Raw genomic sequence first — 25,627 nt, 5'->3', positions numbered from 1 at the left:
TCTAGGTTCTTTGGGTGTCTCATGTGGACTTTAATCTTGAGCTCCTTCCACAAGTTTTCAATTGGGTTAAGGTCAGGAGACTGACTAGGCCACTGCAACACCTTGATTTTTTCCCTCTTGAACCAGGCCTTGGTTTTCTTGGCTGTGTACTTTGGGTTGTTGTCTTGTTGGAAGATGAAATGACGACCCATCTTAAGATCCTTGATGGAGGAGCGGAGGTTCTTGGCCAAAATCTCCAGGTAGGCCGTGCTATCCATCTTCCCATGGATGCGGACCGGATGGCCAGGCCTCTTGGCTGAGAAACAGCCCCAGAGCATGATGCTGCCACCACCATGCTTGACTGTAGGGATGGTATTCTTGGGGTCGTATGCAGTGCCATCCAGTCTCCAAACGTTACGTGTGTGGTTGGCACCAAAGATCTCGATCTTGGTCTCATCAGACCAGAGAACCTTGAACCAGTCTGTCTCAGAGTCCTCCAAGTGATCATGAGCAAACTGTAGACGAGCCTTGACATGACGCTTTGAAAGTAAAAGGTACCTTACAGGCTCATCTGGAACGGAGACCATTGCGGTGGAGTACGTTACTTATGGTATTGACTGAAACCAATGTCCCCACTGCCATGAGATCTTCCCGGAGCTCCTTCCTTGTTGTCCTTGGGTTAGCCTTGACTCTTCGGACAAGCCTGGCCTCGGCACGGGTGGAAACTTTCAAAGGCTGTCCAGGCCGTGGAAGGCTAACAGTAGTTCCATAAGCCTTCCACTTCCGGATGATGCTCCCAACAGTGGAGACAGGTAGGCCCAACTCCTTGGAAAGGGTTTTGTACCCCTTGCCAGCCTTGTGACCCTCCACGATCTTGTCTCTGATGGCCTTGGAATGCTCCTTTGTCTTTCCCATGTTGACCAAGTATGAGTGCTGTTCACAAGTTTGGGGAGGGTCTTAATTAGTCAGAAAAGGCTGGAAAAAGAGATAATTAATCCAAACATGTGAAGCTCATTGTTCTTTGTGCCTGAAATACTTCTTAATACTTTAGGGGAACCAAACAGAATTCTGGTGGTTTGAGGGGTTGAATAATAAATGACCCTCTGAATAAACTTTTCACAATTTAAAAAAAAAAAAATAAAAAAAGAAATAACATTCTTTTTTGCTGCAGTGCATTTCACACTTCCAGGCTGATCTACAGTCCAAATGTCACAATGCCAAGTTAATTCCGAATGTGTAAACCTGCTAAATCTGCAGGGGGTTGAATACTACTTGTAGGCACTGTATCACCAAAAAGTTCTATCTTCGGCTCATCAGACCAGAGAATCTTATTTCTGGGAGTCCTTCATGTGTTTTTTTGCAAACTCTATGTGGGATTTCATATGTCTTGCACTGAGGAGAGGCTTTCGTCGGGCCACTCTGCCATAAAGGCCCAACTGCTGGTGGGCTGCAGTAATAGTTGACTTTTGTGGAACTTTCTCCCATCTCCCTACTGCATCTCTGGAGCTCAGCCACAGTGATCTTGAGACTCTTCTTTACCTCTCTCACCAATGCTCTTCTCCCACGATTGCTCAGTTTGGTTGGATGGCCAGGTCTAGGAAGAGTTCTGGTGGTTCCAAATTTCTTCCATTAAAGGATTATAGAGGCCACTGTGCTCTTAGTAACCTTGAGTATTGCAGAAATTCTTTTGTAACCTTGGCCAGATCTGTGCCTTGCCATAATTCTTTCTCTGAGCTCCTTGGGCCGTTCCTTTGACCTCATGATTCTCATTTGGTCTGACATGCACTGTGAGCTGTGAGGTCTTATATAGACAGGTGTGTGGGCATTTCCAAATTAAGTCCTATCAGTTTAATTAAACACCGCTGGACTCAAATTAAGTAGAACCATCTCAAGGAGAATCACAAGGAAATGGACAGCATGTGACTTAAATATGAGTGTCTGAGCAAAGGGTCTGAATACTTATGACCATGTGATATTTCATTTTTTTGTTTAATAAATTTGTAAAAATGTCTACATTTCTGTTTTTCTGTGAAGATAAGATGCATAGTGTACATTAATGAGGAAAAAAATGAACTTTTTTGAATTTACCAAATGGCTGCAATGAAACAGAGTGATAAATTTAAAGGCGTCTGAATACTTTATGTACCCACTGTATAAAACCTTCTCAAAGTTTCGATCTGTTAAAACCAAGTATTTTTTCCAATTTACTGTTAGAATTCCCTACAGTTCCCCAGATACCCATGCCCACTTGCAGTTATATTCATTGTACAACGTTCTGAATGTACAATGTCTCGCATTGTAGGAGTCAATGTCCAGAGCAAACAGTTATTTACTAAAAATGTAGTGTAAAAACCATGGTCGCAGTTCAGTAAAGAAAAGGTCTCTGTTTCCTTAATGCATCATATTAGACAGAAGAGGCTGAAGAAGCTGCAGAACAAGACGCTGTAGTGAACGTCATTGATGACATTTCGTTTGAAAGTTTCAGCATGCGCAGCCAAGTCTCATTCGGAAACTGAAATTATACTCTTTAACAATGTTAGACAGTGCTTATTCACATTGCAATCTGGGAGAGTGATAAATCAATATCTCTTTGTTCACAAATTTTGTCCCTTTCAGTTTGCAACAAGTGTCAATAATTGGCAAATCCAGGAGCATGAGGTATCCTGCAATCATACTACAAGACTTAATCCAAACTTTGACTATTAATGTAACTAAAAAAATACTTTCAATCTGGCTTTTATGACTGTCCCACATGCCACAGGCCAGAGTTAGGTATTTAAAATTTTGATCACTTGCAAATCTCCGTGTCGCTCAACTTCTTTGATTTGCAGATCCTTATCACTTGTCCTTGTTGCTCTTGCAATTTCAGTGTTGAGAAGTGTATGAAAATGCTTAGTTTTAACAGGTGGGGACTTTGAAATATGTATACAGTATTTTTTGTCTATCCAACTACCCCTTTCATTTTAGGTCACTGATGATTTTAGTCAGACATTGGTAGAATTAATGCATCCTTCTGTGGTAACCTCGGGAAATTGAAAGGTTAAAGGGTTATTCTCTGCAATACTCTGTGCAACTCGCATTAAAAATGAAGGAAAGTTCCAGAAACTTTATAGCACAATGACCTATAATCTTTCCGCAGCTCGAGACTTAAGCCCCCGTCACACATATCGAGATCGCTAGCGAGATCGCTGAAACTTCACAGGTTTTTTTTTGTGACGTATCAGCGACCTCGCCAGCGATATTGCTGTGTGTGACAAGCAGCAGCGAGCGGGCCCCTGCTGCAAGGTCGCTAATCATGACAAAACGATCAGGACCATTTTTTGCTCGTTGGTCTCCCGTTGTGCAGCATGCCGTGTTTGATGGCGGGAGACCAATGAGCACCGGTTCTGAGTGGGCAGGGAGCCATCGTTACACCGGTCGCTGGTGGCTGTTGGTTGGTCGCTGGTCGCTTTGGAGATCTGCCTGATTGACAGCTCAACAGTGACCATGTAGCAACATTCCAGCGATCCCTGCCATGCCAGGTGGATCGCTGGTACGTCGCTATGTGTAACGGGACCCTTATGCCAACAGCATAGCTGTAGCAAACCTGCATCTCGCAGGACATCACATTGAGGCAAAATGGTGAAGATGCTGTTTATCATTTACGTTTTTGAATTTTAGGCTCAAGTTCGGGCAGGCGTTCACAAGGAAGACAAAGATGATAAAGACAAAAGGCCCAGCATTTCAGTAATGGAGACTGATATTGCTGGATTCGCTACAGTTCCAAATGGCAAGTTTGTGGCTTATATTGTGATAATCCTATGCTTTGTGTTCTTTTTTTTTTTCTTGAAAATGGCTTTACATATAATTGTGTGTACTGTTATACATACCCGACTTAACAACACGAGAGCAACATATTCTACAGTGGACCCTTAACATACAATATTAATTGGCTGAACATACTGGGGCAGGTTAAGCAATCCTGCCTAATTTGTAGACTGCGTAAATTGGATTTAAAGGTTTTAAAATGCACTCAGTTTTTCACAGTGGCTTATGCTGGATGAGTAATTTAGTGTATTTTTAGTGTCTTTGTTTGGTAAAGTTCTACACAACCTATTTGTTGGCATACTGTGCTGTAGTATATCTCATAATTTTGATCCATGTTGTCACATTCAAGTGTCCTGTAAAGTGCAAAAAGCATCTAGAACCGTTAAAAACGCGGTGCAACACAAGCACACCAGTTGTGGCTCAAATTGGATCATATTCTGGCACATTCACCTTAATAAATCCCTTCCATTGTATGTTAAAACCATAAGACTTTGGAAGACTGGTTCAGATATTGATTCTGAAACTTCTTCCATACAAAACATACAAAATTCAGAACAACCATCTAAACACTGGTACATTTACAATACAAAGAGGATCAAGGGTTTGGGTTTGTAGGGTGTCTAAGCCATATGTCTCATTATGTGCTTACTGTGCAGTCCAACATAACATGAATAGTCATAATAGTCAATTACAGTGGAACCTTGATTAACAAGAACAAAACGTTCTGGGAGTGTGCTTGTTAACCAAGTTACTTGTTCAGCAAAGCAAGATTTCCCATAGGAAATCATTGCAATGCAGACAATTAATTCCACAACTTGTTAAATGTCCCATCTTGGTCCCCTATTGTGTCATTCCACACATGCACAAACACACACACACACACACACACACACACAAGCACGCACGCACGCACATAATATGCTCACCTTACCTTCCGTTCCATCGCCGGTCTCCTGGGACTTGCTGTTCTCCGGTACGGGCTGTGTATCGGGTAACTGTTACGGTTGCTGCGAGCACTGGAGACTATGTCCAGATTTTTTGCTACTGCACATGTGCGAGCGCTGGAGACTAAGTCCAGATTTCTTGCTACTGCACATGTGCGAGCGCTGGAGACAAAGTCCAGATTTCTTGCTACTGCACATGTGCGAGCGCCGGAGACTAAGTCCTATCTTGGAGCCATTGCACATGTGCGGGTGACATCATCGCTGACACGAGGTCACATGTCTCTGACACCTTCTATGCCGATTGGTCGCTGGTCATGTGCTTGTGATGCCTTGCTCGGTGATAGGCCAGCATGACGTCACTCCTGTCGTTCTGGCAGCGGATTGGCTCTGGTGTCCTCCATCTTGGATGAGGCACAGAGTCTATATAAGACCCTGACACACGCCGCATGGCGCTCAGTCCTCTTGGTTCATGCATAAGAGTAGACGCTCTGTGCGCGTTCCTCTAGGCATTCCTCTGTCTATGCTAGGTGAGCGCTACCGGCAGGGTAGCGTTCTTATACCTTACAGCTTCGGCTGCTGTCCGTATCCTTACCTCTTAGGGGAGCGGACATAGGCAGGTGCCTGAGGCACATGGTCTGGCTTGGCCTTGTGGTTCGACTCGTAGGTGGACGTTGCCGCTAGGGTAACGTTCCTTATACTGCGTCTGGCAGTTGTTCGTATCCTCGCACACTAGGGGAGCGAACAGAGGTAGGAGCTTTGTGCAGCTTACGCTGCTGTTCGTCTCTTTTGCACCACTAGAAGAGCGGACCTAGGCAGGTGCCATATCTAGTGGTTCGTGTCCTCGCACACTAGTGGAGCGAACGCAGGTAGGAGCTTTGTGCGGCTTACGCTGCTGTTCGTCTCTTTTGCACCACTAGAAGAGCGGACCTAGGTAGGTGCCATTTCGCACACATTGCCTTTGTCTCTGTGATTATTAACAGAGATCATTCCACACACCCTCCAAGTAAGGGAGGAATTGCTTTACTTACTTATTATATCCTTCTGTGAGTTAACAGAGGTATTGCACTCTGCCATAGTCTGCAGCAGAGTCTTTGCACGGTGGACCCTGACTGTCTGATACTCCTTTAAGTTATTATCAGACAGCCCCCCGTAACATTAGGACTGAGCCAAGGGTCTGGCAGTTATGGCAGAATATCAGCAGTTACACCGTTACATACAAGTACTTGAGTCACGGCTCAAGAGTATAGAGGATAAACCTCAGACCATGGTGACATCGGCACATGATCCTCGACTTGCTCTGCCAAAAAGATATTCTGGCGATGCCAGATCATGTCGTGGTTTCATTAGTCAGTGTCAGATACACCTAGAGGTCAACTCTTCTCGCTTCTCTACGGAGAGGTCCAGAGTAGGCTTTATCATCTCCTTACTTCAGGACAAAGCCTTAGAATGGGCGACTCCCCTATGGGAGCGCTCTGATGTGGTTACTCTGAGACATCAAGACTTTCTTGATGCTCTTAAGGCGGTATTCATGGGTCCGCAGGTTACCCATGATGCGGCCCTGAGACTGTTAGATCTATCTCAGGGTTCGTTATCCACTAGTTCTTATGCCATTGCTTTTAGAACTCTGGTGGCAGAACTAGATTGGCCAGAGAAGGTGTTGATTCCTATCTTCTGGAGAGGGTTGGCAGGCTATGTCAAGGATGCTCTTGCTACTCGTGAGGTCCCTGCTTCTCTGGAGGACTTGATCACAGTAGCAACGAGGATCGATGTACGCCATAAGGAACGTAGACTCGAGGTCTCTTCCTCACGCCCTAAGCATCGGGCTATTCCAGTTGTTGAGGGTCCACTACCATCTTCCTCAGCATCTGAAACATCTCCCACTCCTATGGAGTTAGGTCATACGTCTTCCAGACTACGCAAGTCTGGTCCTCCTATATGTTACGTATGTCGTCAGGCTGGGCACTATGCCAACAAGTGTCCTAGTCGTCAGGGAAACTCCCTGGCCTAGTAACCATTAGAGGGGGGTTACTAGAGACGTCTTCTGCACCCTCTAAGTGTTGTATCCCAGGTCAGCTCTCGTTATCTGAGAGTACATGGCCTATTATGGCTTTTGTGGATTCCGGAGCTGACGGGACTTTTGTGTCCTCAGGATTTGTAAAGGGACACAATATTCCCTCTATCATGTTAGAGGCGCCTATTCCTGTCCGTGTTGTTAATGGAACTATGTTGTCTGACTCCATTACATTGAGGACAGTTCCCTTGCGCCTTTCCCTGTCTCAGGGTCACATAGAGGAGATTTCTTTTCTTGTTTTTGCCTGAGGGTATAGACAACGTCCTTCTGGGTCTCCCATGGCTTCGGACTCATGCTCCTCACATTGACTGGGAGTCTGACAGCATTATTAGTTGGGGTTCGAAATGTCAGTCCCGATGTCTTCCCTTACCACCTAAGGTCATTGCGGTTGCATCTACTGATCTCTCTCCCATACCTACACCCTATCTGGATTTCGCTGACGTGTTCTCCAAACAGGGTGCTGAGGTTCTTCCACCCCATAGGCCGTATGACTGTGCCATAGACCTTATCCCAGGTTCGGTTCCACCTAAAGGCAGGGTTTACCCCCTGTCGATACCTGAGTCGGAGGCCATGTCGACCTATATAAGAGAGAGTTTAGAGAAGGGGGTTCATTCGTAAGTCTGTCTCTCCCGCGGGAGCTGGGTTTTTCTTTGTTCGGAAGAAAGAGGGTGATTTGCGTCCCTGCATAGATTACAGGGGTCTCAACGCAATCACAATAAAGAACAAATACCCATTACCTTTAATTTCGAAGCTCTTTAACAGACTGAGAGGAGCTCAAGTTTTTACGAAATTTGATCTGCGGGGTGCGTATAACTTGGTACGAATTCGAAAGGGTGACGAATGGAAGACCGCTTTTAACACCCGAGACGGTCACTATGAATACCTCGTCATGCCTTTTGGGTTATGTAATGCACCCGCAGTATTTCAGGACTTCTTAAACGATGTATTCAGGGATTTACTGTTATCCTCAGTAGTGGTGTATCTGGACGACATCCTGATTTTTTCTCCTGATCTGGAGACTCATCGTCAGGATGTCGTTCGTGTCCTTTCCCGTTTAAGGGAGCACTCATTGTTTGCTAAACTCGAGAAATGTGTATTCGAGCAGTCCTCATTGCCTTTTTTGGGTTACATTATCTCACAAGAGGGCCTGGCTATGGATCCTGCGAAGCTCTCTGCTGTCCTGCAATGGTCCGAACCTCATTCCTTGAAGGCGGTGCAACGCTTCTTAGGATTCATAAATTATTACAGGCAGTTCATACCCCATTTTTCTACTTTGGTAGCCCCTTTGGTGGCCTTGACTAAGAAAGGTGCTAATCCCAAAGCCTGGTCTACTGAGACATCTCAGGCTTTTGAGGCAGTAAAAAGACACTTTTCAACTGCACCCGTTCTTCAAAGACCCGATGAGAGTAAGCCCTTCCTCTTAGAGGTTGATGCCTCTTCAGTGGGTGCTGGTGCGGTCTTGTATCAAAAGAACGGTGCAGGTAGAAAAAGGCCGTGTTTCTTCTTTGCGAAAACCTTTTCACCGGCAGAGAGAAACTATACCATTGGGGATAGGGAACTGCTCGCCTTGAGATTAGCCTTGGAGGAGTGGCGTCACTTGCTGGAAGGAGCGAAACATCCTTTCCAGGTCTATACAGACCATAAGAATCTGACGTACTTACAAACCGCTCAGCGTCTGAATCCTCGCCAAGCCCGCTGGTCCTTGTTTTTCTCCCGCTTTCACTTCTCCATCAACTATCTGTCTGGGAGTAAGAATAACAAGGCAGACGCCCTGTCTCGCTCTATGCTTTCTACCCAGGAAGAGATTGACGAACCTCGTCTTATCCTTCCCTCCAGGGTTTTTCATACGCTCTCCCCTGTGACGTTAGACCAAATCCCACCGGGCAAGACCTTTGTTCCGCCTGATCGACAGAATGATATACTGTCATGGGCCCACACCTCAAAGGTGGGTGGGCATTTTGGTATTAGGCGGACACGAGAGTTACTGGAGAGGTGGTATTGGTGGCCACACTTAGCCAGCCACGTCAAGAGATATGTCGGTTCCTGCTACTCGTGTGCTCGCAACCGTCCATTATGGCAGAGACCGGCTGGGCTCTTGCATCCTTTACCAGTGCCAGATAGACCATGGGAGGTGGTAGGCATGGACTTTGTGGGTGATCTTCCATGTTCACAGGGACATAGATTTGTGTGGGTCATTACGGACCATTTCTCCCGGATGGTTCATCTCGTACCGTTATCGAGAATCCCATCTTCCAGGGTACTAGCCAAACTATTCCTCAAGCATGTCTTTAGGCTTCACGGGATGCCAGATCGTATCATTTGTGATAGAGGCCCGCAATTTACTTCCCGTTTCTGGCGAGATCTTTGTAGCCTTCTGCAAATTGAGTTGAATCTCTCTTCGGCATACCATCCGGAGACCAATGGTTTGGTTGAACGTACCAATCAATCTATGATTATATACCTTCGACACTTTGTTGCTGAGAACCACGATAACTGGTCCTCCTTCCTACCCTGGGCAGAATTTGCCCTTAACAATTCGCTGGCTGAGGCCACTGGGCAGACACCGTTCGTACTCAATAATGGGCAACACCCTAGGGTACCGGTACCGTTTCCCGCTGCTGCACCTCCTCCTCTTGTGGCCGACTGGGCAACTAATGCCAGAGAGGTTTGGGATCGGACTCAAGAGTCGATCCAAGCAGCTAAGGACCGTATGAAGACGGTGTCCGATCGGTTTCGTCGCCCGGCTCCTGTCTTTTCTCCAGGGGACTTTGTGTGGCTCTCTGCAAAACACGTGAGACTTAGAGTGAGCTCTGTCAAATTTGCTCCTCGCTTCCTGGGTCCTTATGAGGTTCTTCGACAGGTAAATCCTGTAGTCTACCAATTGAAGTTACCCTTCCATCTTAGGATTCATGACAAATTCCATGTCTCACTGCTAAAGCCGGCTATTTTACCTCACGCTCGTGAAGTGCACTCTCCTGCCTCTGATTCCTCTCGCTCTAGCTATGAGGTACGAGCCATAGTTGGTTCTAAGATGGTTAGAGGGCGCAGGTTCTTCTTGATAGATTGGGAGGGTTACGGCCCGGAACATCGCTCTTGGGAGCCTGAGGAGGCTGTCCATGCTCCCGACTTAGTTGCCGATTACCTGCGTCGCCGGGAGGGGGGCCCTTGAGGGGGAGGTACTGTTACGGTTGCTGCGAGCACTGGAGACTATGTCCAGATTTTTTGCTACTGCACATGTGCGAGCGCTGGAGACTAAGTCCAGATTTCTTGCTACTGCACATTTGCGAGCGCCGGAGACTAAGTCCTATCTTGGAGCCATTGCACATGTGCGGGTGACATCATCGCTGACACGAGGTCACATGTCTCTGACACCTTCTATGCCGATTGGTCGCTGGTCATGTGCTTGTGATGCCTTGCTCGGTGATAGGCCAGCATGACGTCACTCCTGTCGTTCTGGCAGCGGATTGGCTCTGGTGTCCTCCATCTTGGATGAGGCACAGAGTCTATATAAGACCCTGACACATGCCGCATGGCGCTCAGTCCTCTTGGTTCATGCATAAGAGTAGACGCTCTGTGCGCGTTCCTCTAGGCATTCCTCTGTCTATGCTAGGTGAGCGCTACCGGCAGGGTAGCGTTCTTATACCTTACAGCTTCGGCTGCTGTCCGTATCCTTACCTCTTAGGGGAGCGGACATAGGCAGGTGCCTGAGGCACATGGTCTGGCTGGGCCTTGTGGTTCGACTCGTAGCTGGACGTTGCCGCTAGGGTAACGTTCCTTATACTGCGTCTGGCAGTTGTTCGTATCCTCGCACACTAGGGGAGCGAACAGAGGTAGGAGCTTTGTGCGGCTTACGCTGCTGTTCGTCTCTTTTGCACCACTAGAAGAGCGGACCTAGGCAGGTGCCATATCTAGTGGTTCGTGTCCTCGCACACTAGTGGAGCGAACGCAGGTAGGAGCTTTGTGCGGCTTACGCTGCTGTTCGTCTCTTTTGCACCACTAGAAGAGCGGACCTAGGTAGGTGCCATTTCGCACACATTGCCTTTGTCTCTGTGATTATTAACAAAGATCATTCCACACACCCTCCAAGTAAGGGAGGAATTGCTTTACTTACTTATTATATCCTTCTGTGAGTTAACAGAGGTATTGCACTCTGCCATAGTCTGCAGCAGAGTCTTTGCACAGTGGACCCTGACTGTCTGATACTCCTTTAAGTTATTATCAGACAGCCCCCCGTAACAGTAACCATGACGACGAGGGAGGAACTTCCGCACCCAGAGCGCTGATGTTAAAGGCAGGAGTTGCTTGCCTCTGATTGGCCAGCGCGCTGCCTTTGAGTAGCGGTGACAGCGGAACTTCCTACCTCGTCGTGCTGCCTGCCGATTCACAGCCTGGAGCTGCGAACTACAGGACCCATGATGCCGGCGATGGAACGGAAGGTAAGGTGAGCATAATACTGTATGTGTGTGCGTGCGTGCTTGTTTGTGCATGCATGTGTGTGTTTGTGTGGACTGCAAGAGCTGGTCAGAGTGCGGTGGATGTACGTAACCGGAAGTGTGTGCGGTGAGGATTTTGCTCGTACAGCAAAGCTTTCTCGTAAACCGAGTTACAAATTTACAGAAAGCTTTGCTTGTTAAGCAAAATTCTCGTTAACTGGGTTACTCGTTAAGTTAAGCGAGGTTCCACTGTATGTTCTTGTAGAACTTTCTTTCCCAACTTAAACTACTGTCATATCACGTCTAGACTCTTCCCGATTTGCCCTGGTGCATTGGCAATTGGAGAAATGGTAATTGGTTTTGTTGTCAGCTGTATAGTGCCACATGGCATCAAGCCCTGGTGTTAGTAATGAATTGGCTTCTATCAGGCACACCTATTATTAATCCAGTAAGTAAAAAAGAAAAAAGAAAAAAAACACAGAAAAATATTTTATTTAAATAAAAACTACACCACACTTTCCCTGGGTCACTATTTGATAAAAACAAAGCAGGTACTCTGTAGTCCAAGGAATCCAACGTAGTCCACAAATGGAAACCTGAAAAACATAAAAAAGAAATAAGACACTGTCCCTCATTCACCAATTTATTAGGACTCATGCGCACGTTGCGTACTTACATGCATTTATGCTGCGTTTAGCACTGCAGCGTAAATGCCTGCTTCATGTGTTCCATGCACAATCTATGCAGATTGTGCATGATACGTGCGCACGTTGCTTTTTTGAACGCAGCGATTTGGGTGCTAAAATTTTGACCCAAATCCATGCGTTCATAAAAGCAGCATGTCAATTATTTGTGCATTCTGGATGCAGCTCCCACTCTGTCTATGGTGGGAGCAGCAGCCAGAGCACATTAAATCGGCTTTTTTCTACAAAAATTCTGCATTCATTATGCAGTGTTTCTGCAGCGATTTTGAAGCGCACATGTGCTGTCAAATCGCTGCAGAATATTCAGCAGTTACGTGCGCATGAGCCCTTAGACAGCAAAGTTCCCAGCTCCGACATAGTCCATCGTTTCTCACGATATTCCTCAATTATGTAGATCAATGCCTATGGAGCCTGAGATTGAGGCTCCATTGACTTTGAGCAGCACCCACTCTCGGCTCACGTTGGGAACCGAGGAACTGCGTCGGGGGTGGGAACTTATATGTCTAATAAATTGATAAACAAGGGACAAGGTCTTGTTTTTGTTTCCCACTTTTAAGGTCTTTCAGGTTTACATTTGTGGACTACTTCGGAATCCCCGGACTACCACCCCGCACTACCGCCGACCTGCGTGGGTTTTTTTTTTAATAAAATGGTGAACCAGGGATAGTGTGGGGGAGTGTTTATTTAAATAAACTTTATTTGTGTGTATTACTTACTGGGTTAGTAATAAGGGTGTCTTTTCGATGCCTCTCCATTATTAACACCAGGACTTCATGCTAGCTGGCACTACACAGCTTACATCAAGCCCAACTACGATTACCTTAATTGCCAATGCACAAGGACAGCGGGAAGTGCCGAGGCGAAGCAGCAGCATTGTTGCATCTAATGTTATATGCCACTTCTGGGACTGTTGTGTGCTGGAATTTTTAGGCTGGGAAGGGCCTAATAACTTTCCCACTCTGATATATCAGCCCACAGGTGATATCAGATATTATCAAAATAGCGGGGACCCCACTTGGGTTTTTTGTCATTTAATTATTTATGTATTTCGCTAAATAGCTCTACAATCTATCTATCTATCTTTCTCTATCGTTTCATTGGGGGACACAGGACCATGGGTTATGCTGCTGTCACTAGGAGGCTGACACTAAGTAGACAGAAAAAGTTAGCTCCTCCCCAGCAGTATACACCCTGAGCCGGAGGCGGACTCAAATCAGTTTTTGCTTAGTGTCGTAGGAGGCTGATGTGGGCCGGCTGGGCCCCCTACAGCCACTTGATTTTTTGCGTATTTTTTCATTTTTTTCTCGGCGACGCTCGTCGCTCTCATCCCTGTTGTACTTCTGTTTCTACAGGTATCTTTATTTTTTCTTCACTCATCCTTTCGCAGCCCATGTGGGTACCACTCCCCAGGGTCGCAGAGGCTTGAGATGTCGGGCCCTCTCCCCCGTCCAATTTCCGTGGTACCACTCCCGGGTCGGCACGTGGGGCAGAACCTTCCTGGGCACCCCCTATTCACCCTGCGGTATCACCCCAAAGGGTGTAAGGGGCTCGGCAATAGGGACTGGACCTCCGCAGCGTGTCTGGATTTATGATGGGGCCCGCAGCGCTGCTACATTTACAGAGGGGCTCCCTCCCCACACTGGCGTCCACCTCCCTGCCTTCCTCCATTCTTCTCCCTGGTGCCGCAGCCATTCCTCCAGGGTGCGGAGCACACAGCCATATGTGCAGAGCTCCACGCCTGCACACCGGACAGAGGCGACGCCGCTGATCAGGTAGGACACCCTCTCCTACCTCCTCCTCCTCGGGCGGCTGCAAAATTTAGGCCCCGGTCTGGGCCTAGTCTCCGGGCGCCCCGGCCACATCGGGCGGCAGAGTGCACCGGCATGCACGCAGAGCTCCCTGCTGGCACCCGGTCATCTCTGCTGCGCCGCCGCCTTTCGCAGGTAGGACCGCCGGTCTCTACCTTCCCCTGCACCGGCAGCTTCAAAATTTAGGCCCCGGCTTCGGCCCTGTCTCCGGCGTCCCAGGCCCGCCCCCGCCGCAGCGCTATTGGCCGCCGGCCGCTCCGTCTCCGCCCTCCGCTCAGCCCCAGGCATCACAGTGGGGGCGGTGGACGTTTTTTCCCGCTCTCCTCGGCCCACCTCCAGCCTCCTCAGCATCCATTTAAAAAAAAAAAAAAAAAGTGTTTATGCAGACTCCTGGTCTGCGGATTGCTGACGCTGCAGCAACCCTCATATCAGGGAAAATAGTCCCAGAACAGCCACAATCATTTAACGTTAGTGGGGTTTTTTTTATCATGGGTTGAGTTTTTTACATTATATGTAGGTATATGTAGATATTTTTTAACCCTTACAGGTTCTTTTTCGGGCACTTGGTCTGCATCAGAGATACACATCTCAATAGGGTTAGTATATAGAGTTCTCAGAGCTTGAAATATTAGTTATTTTGGACCGGTAAGCTCAAGTTTGCGGTTCCCAAAAATTGTGATTCCCCCAAATGATGTCAGATTAGTGTTTACAGCTACCGCAGCCCCTGGCACTGCACGCCCCTGTATCCCGCCCCTGCCGGCTGGTTAGCGCCCTGTCTCAGGCCATAGATCCCCTCGCTGACGTCCCTCGGGGTGGTGCGCATGCGCTGCATCCCCGGCCGACGCTCTGTCATACCATCCACAGGACTGGCGCGATTCCCTCGGGGAGGTGAATCCCGTACCAGGGACCTTTTCCTCTGCTTGAAGCGGACCCGCCAGGTCTCGTCTTCTTCGGCCCCCCAGGTTTCACCTTAATCCCCAGGTCCAGACTGCCTTTCCTCCGGTAGCCTTTCGACTTCTCGGGTGATGGCCCAGGCATTCCACCTCTGCTGGACTCCGAGCAGGACCCAGATGTTTGGCGCATGACGAATAGCCTGGAAGGAATGGTGAGTCAAGCTGTAAAGGTACGGACAGCCCTCTTCTCTCCGTGCACACAGGTCTCCGTTACGACGTTCGGGGCGGACCCTTGATGTATTCAAGGGACAGCCAGAGTTCGCCGAGTTACTGCGTGATCACAGACAACAACCAGACACGACGTTTACCAGCGGTAAGTCTTGGCATTGTCATTATCCCATCTCCAAAGGACTCCGGAGAGAATGGGCATGCTGCCCTGGAGCGGCGAATGTGGCGGGCCCCTGCGGTTTTTCAGTGGACGTCCAGAGTTCGCCGGGTGACTGCGGATCACGGACAATACCCGGACACGACGTTTACCAGCGGTAGGTCCCTTTATTTGTCATTACCCCTTTTCCAAAGGGCTCCGAAAGCAAGGGGCACGCTACCCGGTAGTCGACCCGCCAGTGTTCCCCTAGCGTGATGCACTTCAGGGACTCCGAGGACACCCTAGGCAGCGGATTACATTCCATCTCTGCCGACCCAGAACTGGTTGACATCTTCGGTGAGTACCTTCTCTCCCAACCCTGGCGTCTGCCAGCTGCACGGCCTGAGCCTCTAGCAGCAGTATGACCACCCGTCGAGACCTCTGACTCAGGATCTGGAATGCGGAGGCGACATCTAATGGAATGCGGAATCTAATGGAATCTGGAATGCGGAGGCGACAGTCGCTGCGGGCCGGGTCCCTTCATTCTCTAATCTCAGCAGTGCACATCCCTAGCGTGGACGTTTGGACGGCCGATTTTCTCGGCAGGAAAGGCCTTGCTTTAGGGCAAATGGTTCCTCAACAGGGAGGTCACCAGCTAGATCTCCGGCGAAGGAAGACCTCCAGTCGTGGACCTATTGGCCCCCCGATCCAGCTTTCAAGTCAACGATGCATCGAGGGTGCCCCCTTCTCTGCACTAGGTGACGACGCCCTCGCCCGGTCGTGAAGCCAGTTCAAGCTCTCGTGCATCTTCCCACGGCTTCCCATGATCTCGAGGGTTCTCAAGATGGACCGAGGCAGAAGGTGGATCTGGAGTGGTCCAGGCGAGCATAGTTCACAAAGCCCACTCAGCTCCTCGCAGATGCCCCGTGGCGCCTTCCAGACTGTCCAGTTCTCCCGTGTCGGGGCCCTCTCTTCCACCAGGATTCAGAAGTCCTAAGTTTGACGGCCTTACTAGTGGATCCCGGGTACTAGCTCACACAGGCCGGTTGGCAAGAAGGATACACACAATGAGGAAGGCCGGGAAACCGGTTCCCTTGAAGATTTATTACCACACGTGAAGAGCTCCTCCGGTAGGGTGAGGAGCACATCTTCTCCTCCCTTCTCTCTCTCTCTCCCTTACTTCACTGCTACCATGCTGGCAGTCAGATCTGGATGCGACTCTCTCGCGCGTCCCTCTAAGGGCCAGGTGTCGACTCGGTCATTTCGGTTTCAGAGACCTCTCACTTCTCGTCCCACGATCAAGGCTTTCGCTCAGAGAAGCGTCCATCTGGCTCGGCGGCATCGCCGTCCACTAGAAACGTGGGACCTGAATCTAGCGATGGGTTCGCTTCAAGGCACCCGGTTTGGACCTTTCCGAGTTCTTCCTGCTTCCACCTGTTTTGATAGGTGGGCTCCTCGTGGCCTTCTCTCTTTTACAGGGGGCATCAGGGCGGACAGCCCTCTCTTGTCATTTTTTCCCCCCTTTTTTTCCGGGTCCTCCAGCAGGACAAGGGGGTGCTCCGGCCACAACCCTCCTTTTCTGTCCAAGGAAGCTCGCCGTTCCTGCCAGATAAGGAGATTGGGTTTCGGGTTTGGTCCTAGTCCCTTCTCTCAGCCTGAAAGGAGCCTGGTTTATTCCTGAGCTGGTACGAGCTCTGTCGTTTATGTCTTCAGGACCGCACTTTTCGGTTTACACCGACAGTCAGTTCATCCTTCCACCCGGTTCCAGGAGGCGCATGCCGGCGCCCAGGGCCAGGGTTGCCACATGGATCCATTCCGCCATAGGTGAAGCCTAGCGCATGAACAACAGACCTCCGCCGCATTCTACCGTCCAAGGGGACCCCCTTGAATGATTGGACTTCAGACGTTGACCGACCATGTCAGCCGGGCCACCACCTGGTCTAGTCGGCATACCTTTACTGGTTTCTACCAGGTTCACACCCAAGCTTCGGCAGAGGCCAGTCTTGGCGTGGGGTTTGCGGGCGGCAGTAGCACACCTGTAACAAGGCAGGGTTTGTAGGTCTGGGTCAAGCCCGACAGGAGGAAGCAGTTTCCTACCTATCTCCGGTGATGCTTCTCTTCCCACCCAGGGACTGCTTTTGGACGTCCCATGGTCCTGTGTCCCCCAATGAAACGATAGAGAAAGAAGGATTTTTGTGTACTCACCGTAAAATCTCTTTCTCTGAGTCTTCATTGGGGGACACAGCACCCACCCTATTTGTGTCTTTTTGTTACATATTACCTGACTGTTGCCTCAGTGACCATATTCCCAGGCCACTGGTCGCACGACTAATTGGTTATAGTTTTTACCTTGTCATCTAGGATTGTTTGGTTCTCCTCCTACTGCTTGTGCACTAAACTGATTTGAGTCCGCCTCTGGCTCAGGGTGTATACTGCTGGGGAGGAGCTAACTTTTTCTGTCTACTTAGTGTCAGCCTCCTAGTGACAGCAGCATAACCCATGGTCCTGTGTCCCCCAATGAAGACTCAGAGAAACAGATTTTACGGTGAGTACACAAAAATCCTTCTTTTACACATTCATCCCATTAATCTCAAACTCATGCGTTTTTTATTCTTCTGGTACGATGGCACATGGACGGCACACACGTACACACAGATGACACACATGTACATACATGGATGGACAAAACAAGGCTCTGCGCTTCCTATGATACTGCTCACTTTGAAGAATGTGAAGTCACCAGATTTTACAATACAATTGTCGCGCAGTGACTACCGGGGTTCCTCGAGGTACATTGGAACCCCCAGCGAGCGCCTCAACACACAGGGTACATGATACAACAGTGGACCCTGGCACTAGGGAAAGGGGAGCAGGTTCAGCACCTAAACTCACCTAAGGCTGATCCTTGCACTCCCTAACGTCCCTATACAGGTTCTTTCACCCTGTCGCTGATCACATGCTTATCCCTCTCTTTCTGTGCACTCAGCCCTGTATAGTGCACAGGACAGCATAAACGCTAGTCCCACTCAAGGTTAGGCCCCCTTCACACGTCCGTGATACACGTGCGTGTTTGGTCCGTTTCCGTATATACAGGAGACACGGCCAAACGTGCACCAATGTTAATCTATGATTGTGGTCACACGTGCGTTATTTCATTATGTCAGTGTGTGCGTGTCCGTGATCCGTATGTGTTTGCGTTTTGCACGGATGCATGTCCGTTATCTGCACGGAGCACGCACACGTGGACACAATGAAAGTCTATGGGTATGTGCACACACGTTAGTAAACACGTATGCATCTACCTATAGTCCGTGTCCGTTTGGTGTTTTTATTTCTAGTGATGTCGGCTATTCTTTCTATTTCTGTGTATGTCGGTCAATCTCCCTGAGTCCGTCGGTCAGTCTCTCTGTCCCTCTCTCACAGTCTGTCGGTCAGTTTCCCCCCCTCTCTCATACTTACCGTTCCCCGATCCCCGGCGCGGCGCTGCACGGCATTCACACTGCTGCGGCGGCTTTTACTATTTTGAAAAAGCCGGCCGCTCATTAAACAATCTCCTATTCCCTGCTTTCCCCGCCCACCGGCGTCTATGATTGGTTGCAGTGAGACACGCCCCCACACTGAGTGACAGGTGCCTCACTGCACCCAATCGCAGCAGCCGGTGGGCGTGTCTATACTGTGCAGTAAAATAAATAAATAAATAATTAAAAAAAAAAAGGCGTGCGGTCCCCCCAATTTTAATGCCAGCCAGATAAAGCCATACGGCTGAAGGCTGGTATTCTCAGGATGGGGAGCTCCACGTTATGGGGAGCCCCCCACCCTAACAATATCAGTCAGCAGCCGCCCAGAATTGCCGCATACATTATATGCGACAGTTCTGGGGCTGTACCCGGCTCTTCCCGATTTGCCCTGGTGCTTTGGCAAATCGGGGTAATAAGGAGTTAATGGCAGCCCATAGCTGCCACTAAATCCTAGATTAATCATGTCAGGCGTCTCCCCGAGATTCCTTTCATGATTAATCTGTAAATTACAGAAAATAAACACACACACACACACCAGAAAAAATCCTTTATTAGAAATAAAAAACACACACATATACCCTGGTTCAACAATTTAATCAGCCCGAAAAAGACCTCCATGTCCGGCATCATCCAGGATGCTCCAGCGTCGCATCCAGCTCTGCTGCATGGAGGTGACAGGAGCTGCAGAAGACACCGCCGCTCCCGACAGCTCCACGCGGCAAATGAAGACAGCTGCGCGATCAGCTGAGCTGTCACTGAGGTTACCCGCTGTTACTGGATCAGTGACAGCGGGTAACCTCAGTGACAGCTCAGCTGATCGCGCTTCTCACCTCAGTTGCTGCGTGGAGGTGACCGGAGCGGCGGTGTCTTTTGCAGCTCCTGTCACCTCCATGCAGCAGAGCTGGATGCGACGCTGGACCATCCTGGATGACGCCGGACATGGAGGACTTTTTTGGGCTGATTAAATTGTTGAACCAGGGTATATGTGTGTGTTTTTTATTTCTAATAAAGGATTTTTTCTGGTGTGTGTGTGTGTGTTTATTTACTGTAATTTACAGATTAATCATGAAAGGAATCTCGGGGAGACGCCTGACATGATTAATCTAGGATTTAGTGGCAGCTATGGGCTGCCATTAACTCCTTATTACCCAGATTTGCCAAAGCACCAGGGCAAATCGGGAAGAGCCGGGTACAGCCCCAGAACTGTCTCATATAATATATGCGGCAATTCTGGGCGGCTGCTGACTGATATTGTTAGGGTGGGGGGCTCCCCATAACGTGGAGCTCCCCATCCTGAGAATACCAGCCTTCAGCCGTATGACTTTATCTGGCTGGCATTAAAATTGGGGGGGACCGCACGCCGTTTTTTTTTAATTATTTATTTATTTTACTGCACAGTATAGACACGCCCACCGGCTGCTGTGATTGGGTGCAGTGAGGCACCTGTCACTCAGTGTGGGGGCGTGTCTCACTGCAATTAATCATAGGCGCCGGTGGGCGGGGAAGCAGAGAATAGGAGATTGTTTAATGAGCGGCCGGCTTTTTCAAAATAGTAAAAGCCGCCGCAGCAGTGTGAATGCCGTGCAGCGCCGCGCCGGGGATCGAGGAACGGTGAGTATGAGAGAGGGGGGAAACTTCAGTCACTCGGGGGATTAGCGGTCACCGGTGAATCCTTCACAGGTGACCGCTAATCAGTACTTGACACAGAGCCGCGGTATGAGGATGAAGTCGGGTGAAGTTCACCCGAGTTCATTCTCATCGCGCAACTCTGTCTGCTGTCAGCCGACATTTATAAATGACATTGTGCATCATACACACGGACATTCCACACGGACATTCCACGTACACATACACGTTAATTCCACAAGCACACACGGACGTTCTACACACAAACACGGCTAGCATACGCAATTCACACAGGTGCCACACGGACCATAAAAACGGACACAAAAACGGGACACGGACCCGAAAAACGGCCCGTAACACACGTGCGTGTTTTTCACGGACGTGTGAAGGGGGCCTTAAAGACACAGAGACGATTAGACAGACAGGGGTAAAATAAACAGTTATCATACAAGCACTCCAAACAGCAAGAGGTAGTAATGAGGAACGGACCAGAGGGGAAAAACTCAACACTGCTTTCGCACAGCAAATGACCTCCTGAATGGCTTCCTGGTCAACAGTTCACAAGTTCCCTCTAGAGGCAAGCTCAGCAGAAACTATCTCCAGCAATTGCCTTTGCCGGGCGAGAAATATTTATAACAGAGGTAATTAGCAATACAGAACAGCTGGCTAAAGCTTAGATTCAGAGTTAGCTCAGGAGACCAGAGGATCTACTTAACCCTAGCAGCGCTGCGTAAAGGAGAATATGCACAGCCAGCAGTATTAACCTGAGCAAGTGTGTATAAGGCCCTGTGCTGCAATCTCCTGACACCAGAAATAAGAGGGACCACGCTCCATCCTGGAACTGTCGTGACAGTAATCTGTAAAACTTATTAAATAGATTTCTTAGACCTGATCAGGCTGATGTACATACTTTGGAAATCTTTATCAGAATGGATATGTAGTCATTTTTTTCAAATGTAAACTCCACCTTCAACAACCTTGACTGATTGACAGCTCCTCAGTGTCTTTCTTCCCTGCTTCTACTAAAATCTCGTACTTATCAATACAACCTGCAGCTGTAAGGCAAGCTAGGTAGGCAGTTGCTGAACACATTTAGACTTATGAGCTCTGACAATATTTAGCGTGGCTCATAAAATGCCTATTTAAAAAAAAACAAAAAACGGGATTATATAGCTATTGGCACATAGATTTTTAATGCAAATACACCAACCTCATATGGTGTAGGAGATCTTTTTTTAATAAATGTATGCAGTTTGTATTGTGAAAACTGGTCATAGATCTGCTTTAAAATTGTCCTATTCCTGCAATAATAGAACTTGTCAGGTTGTGTTCCTAATAATTCTGTTACTATGCCTGTAATACTACTTTGTGTGGCCCACGGTAATACTATCCTCGCACAGTGATGATACACCCCACACATTGTGATGATCATTTACATTATGATGCCCCTTAGTGCCCCAACTTAACGTAATGCCTCCTTAGTGCTTCCCCACACCTAGCTCCAGTCCCACAATGGAGCAGCATTTAGCAGAACTCTTCTGGCTTGTGCAGTTGGCGAATTAGCGTTTCCAGGCATAGAGATGTCTTTGCATTGTAATGACCTGTCCTACTACACCATAACAGGGATCACAGAGTGAATGGGGGAGTTGAGCGCTCCATCCCCTCTAGGATATAATCCCACTCCACGCCACCACCATGCAACTGCTATTTCTTATCCGGCAGTAGTTGACATATCACAAGAGTGTCATGTTTATCCATCTCCATCCTATGATGTTTTATTGGAAATGATTCTGTGAGGCTGAGGGGACAACATATGGCTTTATATGAGCAAACCCATTCACCCGTTCTGACATATAAGCATCCATTCATGAATAGGGAAACAAACTGTGTGATTAAACACTAACCTTCATTTTAATTTTTATTTCATAAATCAAAATTACACATGAAAATAAGCAACTTTGTAAGACATCTTATTAGACATCTGCTAATTTCATCTCCTGGACTGATCTTTCTCTCACACTTCATGGGTAAATTCTGTGTTGAATGAAGACAGATTTTCCTTCTTTGCCACATGCACACCTTGAGTATTTGGTGAGATTCCTTTACCTCAGTATGTGTAAGGCAAAACCAGGAGCGGGGGATAAATACAGAAGTGGTGCTCGTGTTTCTATTATACTTTTCCTGATTGTTCCACTCCTGATTTTGACTTGCACATATTGAGGTAAAAAAACTCCTCACCAGATACTCACCATATGCACGTGGCCTTACAAATAGTTAGGGAAAAAAACTCACCAAATACTCAACGTCTGCACGTAGCCTTACAAATACGAAAAAAAATGCACCAAATACTCAACATGTGTACGGGGCCTTACAAATACTTAGGGAAAAAAACTCACCAAATGTGCATGTGGCCGTGCAAATACTGAGGTTAGAAACGCTCAACATGTACACGTGGCCTAACAAATTCTGAGGTACAAAACTCACCAAATGCTCAACGTGTGCACAAGGCCTTACTGAGTTAGGAGATGTCAATTGGTACTTTTAAAATTCTATGGAGGGAGTAGCACGAGCCAGACACAAAAATTCTTCTGTATGTTTCTCCTGAAACCAGTTACAGTTGTCCATAGAACGTTATGAGCAGCAACTGCCATCTCCTATCTCAATAATGATAAAGTTTTAAGTCACTGAGGACAGATTTTACCGATGAATTGAGAATATTGAGAATGAATGGAGGAGGGAAAAAAAGCATTCTCTCGGATAAGATATGTTACAAAGTTGCTTATTTTATATGTGTATTATTGATTTATGTAATAAAAATTAAAAAGACAATCCTGTGTCTTGTGCAGCTATTTTTGATATGTTAGTCATATAAATTGGTTGCATCTTGTTAACTGTTGTTAATATGTATGTATTGTCTAATCTGTTTTAGGGGAAATTGACACTGGATATTCTGCTGTGGATCAAGGTATAACTGCAGGCGCAGCCATCCTACCAGATGTCCCATTTGAAGAAAACCATTCAGAGCATTTAGTTCTTCAAGAAGATCTAGCAGATGCTTCCAATATAGTTGGCGAGGTCCTTTCTACAAAACAGCTTATTCTCAGACGTGGTCTAGTATGCTCTGTAGCAGTAATGTCTCTGCTGATTGGGGTCTTAATTAGGGTTTTTACAGGTAATGGATAGTGAGCATGTAGCCATAAAGTTAGATCAGAGTCCAGCTCGTACACGTCCACACTGTAGTCCATGCTCAGGACTCTCAGGACCACTGTGAGATGGAAAATGGATACAGCCGCACACTAAATGCTATCAATGTATAAGGGAACTCTGGTACTGCATTACTGCTATATGAAAAAATGAGATTTTTAGTTTATGAATTGGCCAATGCATGTAAGCCCGGAAACCAAACGGCAAGGTAAATCTCAATATTCCGGGTCCCTAACTAAAATGCCACTATCTAGGTTAAAAACATCCTTGTCTGGGCAGCTAGACTAAAAATCTAACTTGAAATGCCACTATCTGGACTAACCTCCATGTCTGGGCAGCTAGGACTCCTGGTATAAGGATTGTGAACACAGCCTGGTTTATAGGGCGGAGTGCTCAGTCAGAAAAAAACTCACTGCAAATATTTCAAAAGACTGACCTGCACATCCTACAAGTGTGTATAGGTGCCAGCTGAAAAAACCTAGCAAATACAAAATGGATACAGCCGCACACTAAATGCTATCAATGTATAAGGGAACTCTGGTACTGCATTACTGCTATATGAAAAAATGAGATTCTTAGTTTATGAATTGGCCAATGCATGTAAGCCCGGAAACCAAACGGCAAGGTAAATCTCAATATTCCGGGTCCCTAACTAAAATGCCACTATCTAGGTTAAAAACATCCTTGTCTGGGCAGCTAGACTAAAAATCTAACTTGAAATGCCACTATCTGGACTAACCTCCATGTCTGGGCAGCTAGGACTCCTGGTATAAGGATTGTGAACACAGCCTGGTTTATAGGGCGGAGTGCTCAGTCAGAAAAAAACTCACTGCAAATATTTTAAAAGACTGACCTGCACATCCTACAAGTGTGTATAGGTGCCAGCTGAAAAAATGCAGTACCAGAGTTCCCTTATACATTGATAGCATTTAGTGTGCGGCTGTATCCATTTTGTATTTGCTAGGTTTTTTCAGCTGGCACCTATACACACTTGTAGGATGTGCAGGTCAGTCTTTTGAAATATTCACTGTGAGATGGAAACCAAAGATTTTCTCAAATTCCAGCCTCACGTCACAAAATTGGTACACAATCAGAAAGACGTAAGAAGTCAATGACTTGAGCAAGTGAACTGAAACATCCACTGAAAGCAAGAACAATATGGCTGCATGCGTCTTTTAGTACAAACTATGTCACTTAAAGACCTGTTGGTTGCGTCTCGATATTCCCATTCTCATTGACCTCTCAGATGGTGTGTAATGGAAAACTTTCACTATTGAGAAGTATATTTGCCAGCATAGTTGACATTCTGTAAGTCTTTCTATTGAATGCCTATATGGAAACCTTGAACAGAGCCTCCTCAAGTTATTCCCAGATAATTAGAACTTTTCTGACGTTTGCTCAGATTGCTGGAGGTACCGTGAGATGTAACTTCACAGCTTCAGGGATCTACAGTGGCTACTTGTGATGACATATAAAGCCCCGTGTATTCTTGCTAGAGATGTTTATATTGTAATTATGTAAATGGATTTGACTTTTGCACATTTTTTACAAATAGTTTAAACATTTACAATAAATTATACGAAAGGCTTATATTTGTACCATTTTGTAAAAAAACTTGTTTTCTTCAATTCTAGTAACTTAAAAAGAGTGGTCTCCAATAAATGTTATTGATTCTTAAGTTAAAATGTCCCGTGTCTAGTTTTAGTTGTGTTCCATATTTCATGTAGCTTGTCGGCTGCTATTTTATTACAGAAATCTGTTAAATATTGTAAGACACGTTAGACAAATGTTTATTTTTTTTTGTAATTTTACTAAATATTAACCCAGGCACATTATTAAAAAAAAAACAACTAAGTTTGTGTTAAGCTTAGGATCCTTTAACCCCTTAACGACCCATGACGTACTGGGTACGTCATGGATCGTGTGCCGGTAAGCCCTGCCGCCGGTATGCGGCGGCGATCCGCGCACATATCAGCTGTTATCAACAGCTGACATGTGTGCCTGCTAGCCGCGGGTGGAAACGCTTCCACCCGCGGCCATTAACCCCTTACATTTCGCTGCCAAAATCTGGCAGCGATATGTATATGGGCGCCGCCATGACAGTCACTTACCCCGCCCCCACCGGAAGTCACGTGACATGATCACGTGACTTTCGGCGGTTGCCATGGTAGCACAGGGTCATGTGATGACGCCTGTAGCTAACATGACTCACTTCCTCTCAATGCCGGAATACAGCCGGCATTGAAAGTGAAGCAGCAAATCTGCAGTTCGCAGCT

The 25,627-nt window shown here is 47.3% G+C and overlaps 1 protein-coding gene across 3 annotated transcripts in view; it reads left to right on the top strand.

Annotated features, from left to right (window-relative positions):
• Nucleotides 1–25,036, top strand: part of LOC142291637 (multidrug and toxin extrusion protein 2-like) — a 175,442-nt gene extending 150,406 nt beyond the window's left edge. For all 3 annotated transcript variants that reach the window (XM_075336307.1, XM_075336306.1, XM_075336308.1), the window contains 2 exons: nt 3,640–3,748; nt 23,077–25,036. In XM_075336307.1, coding sequence (XP_075192422.1) covers nt 3,640–3,748; nt 23,077–23,330 — 363 coding nt within the window. In that variant the 3' untranslated portion in view covers nt 23,331–25,036. The remainder of the gene's footprint in view (nt 1–3,639; nt 3,749–23,076) is intronic.
• The last annotated feature ends 591 nt before the right edge of the window (nt 25,037–25,627 follow it).

The sequence above is a fragment of the Anomaloglossus baeobatrachus genome, chromosome 2 (genome assembly GCF_048569485.1).
Source record: "Anomaloglossus baeobatrachus isolate aAnoBae1 chromosome 2, aAnoBae1.hap1, whole genome shotgun sequence".
Lineage (NCBI taxonomy): Eukaryota > Metazoa > Chordata > Amphibia > Anura > Aromobatidae > Anomaloglossus > Anomaloglossus baeobatrachus.
Note: the sequence above shows the minus strand (reverse complement) of the source record. Positions and strands in the feature narration are given on the sequence as shown.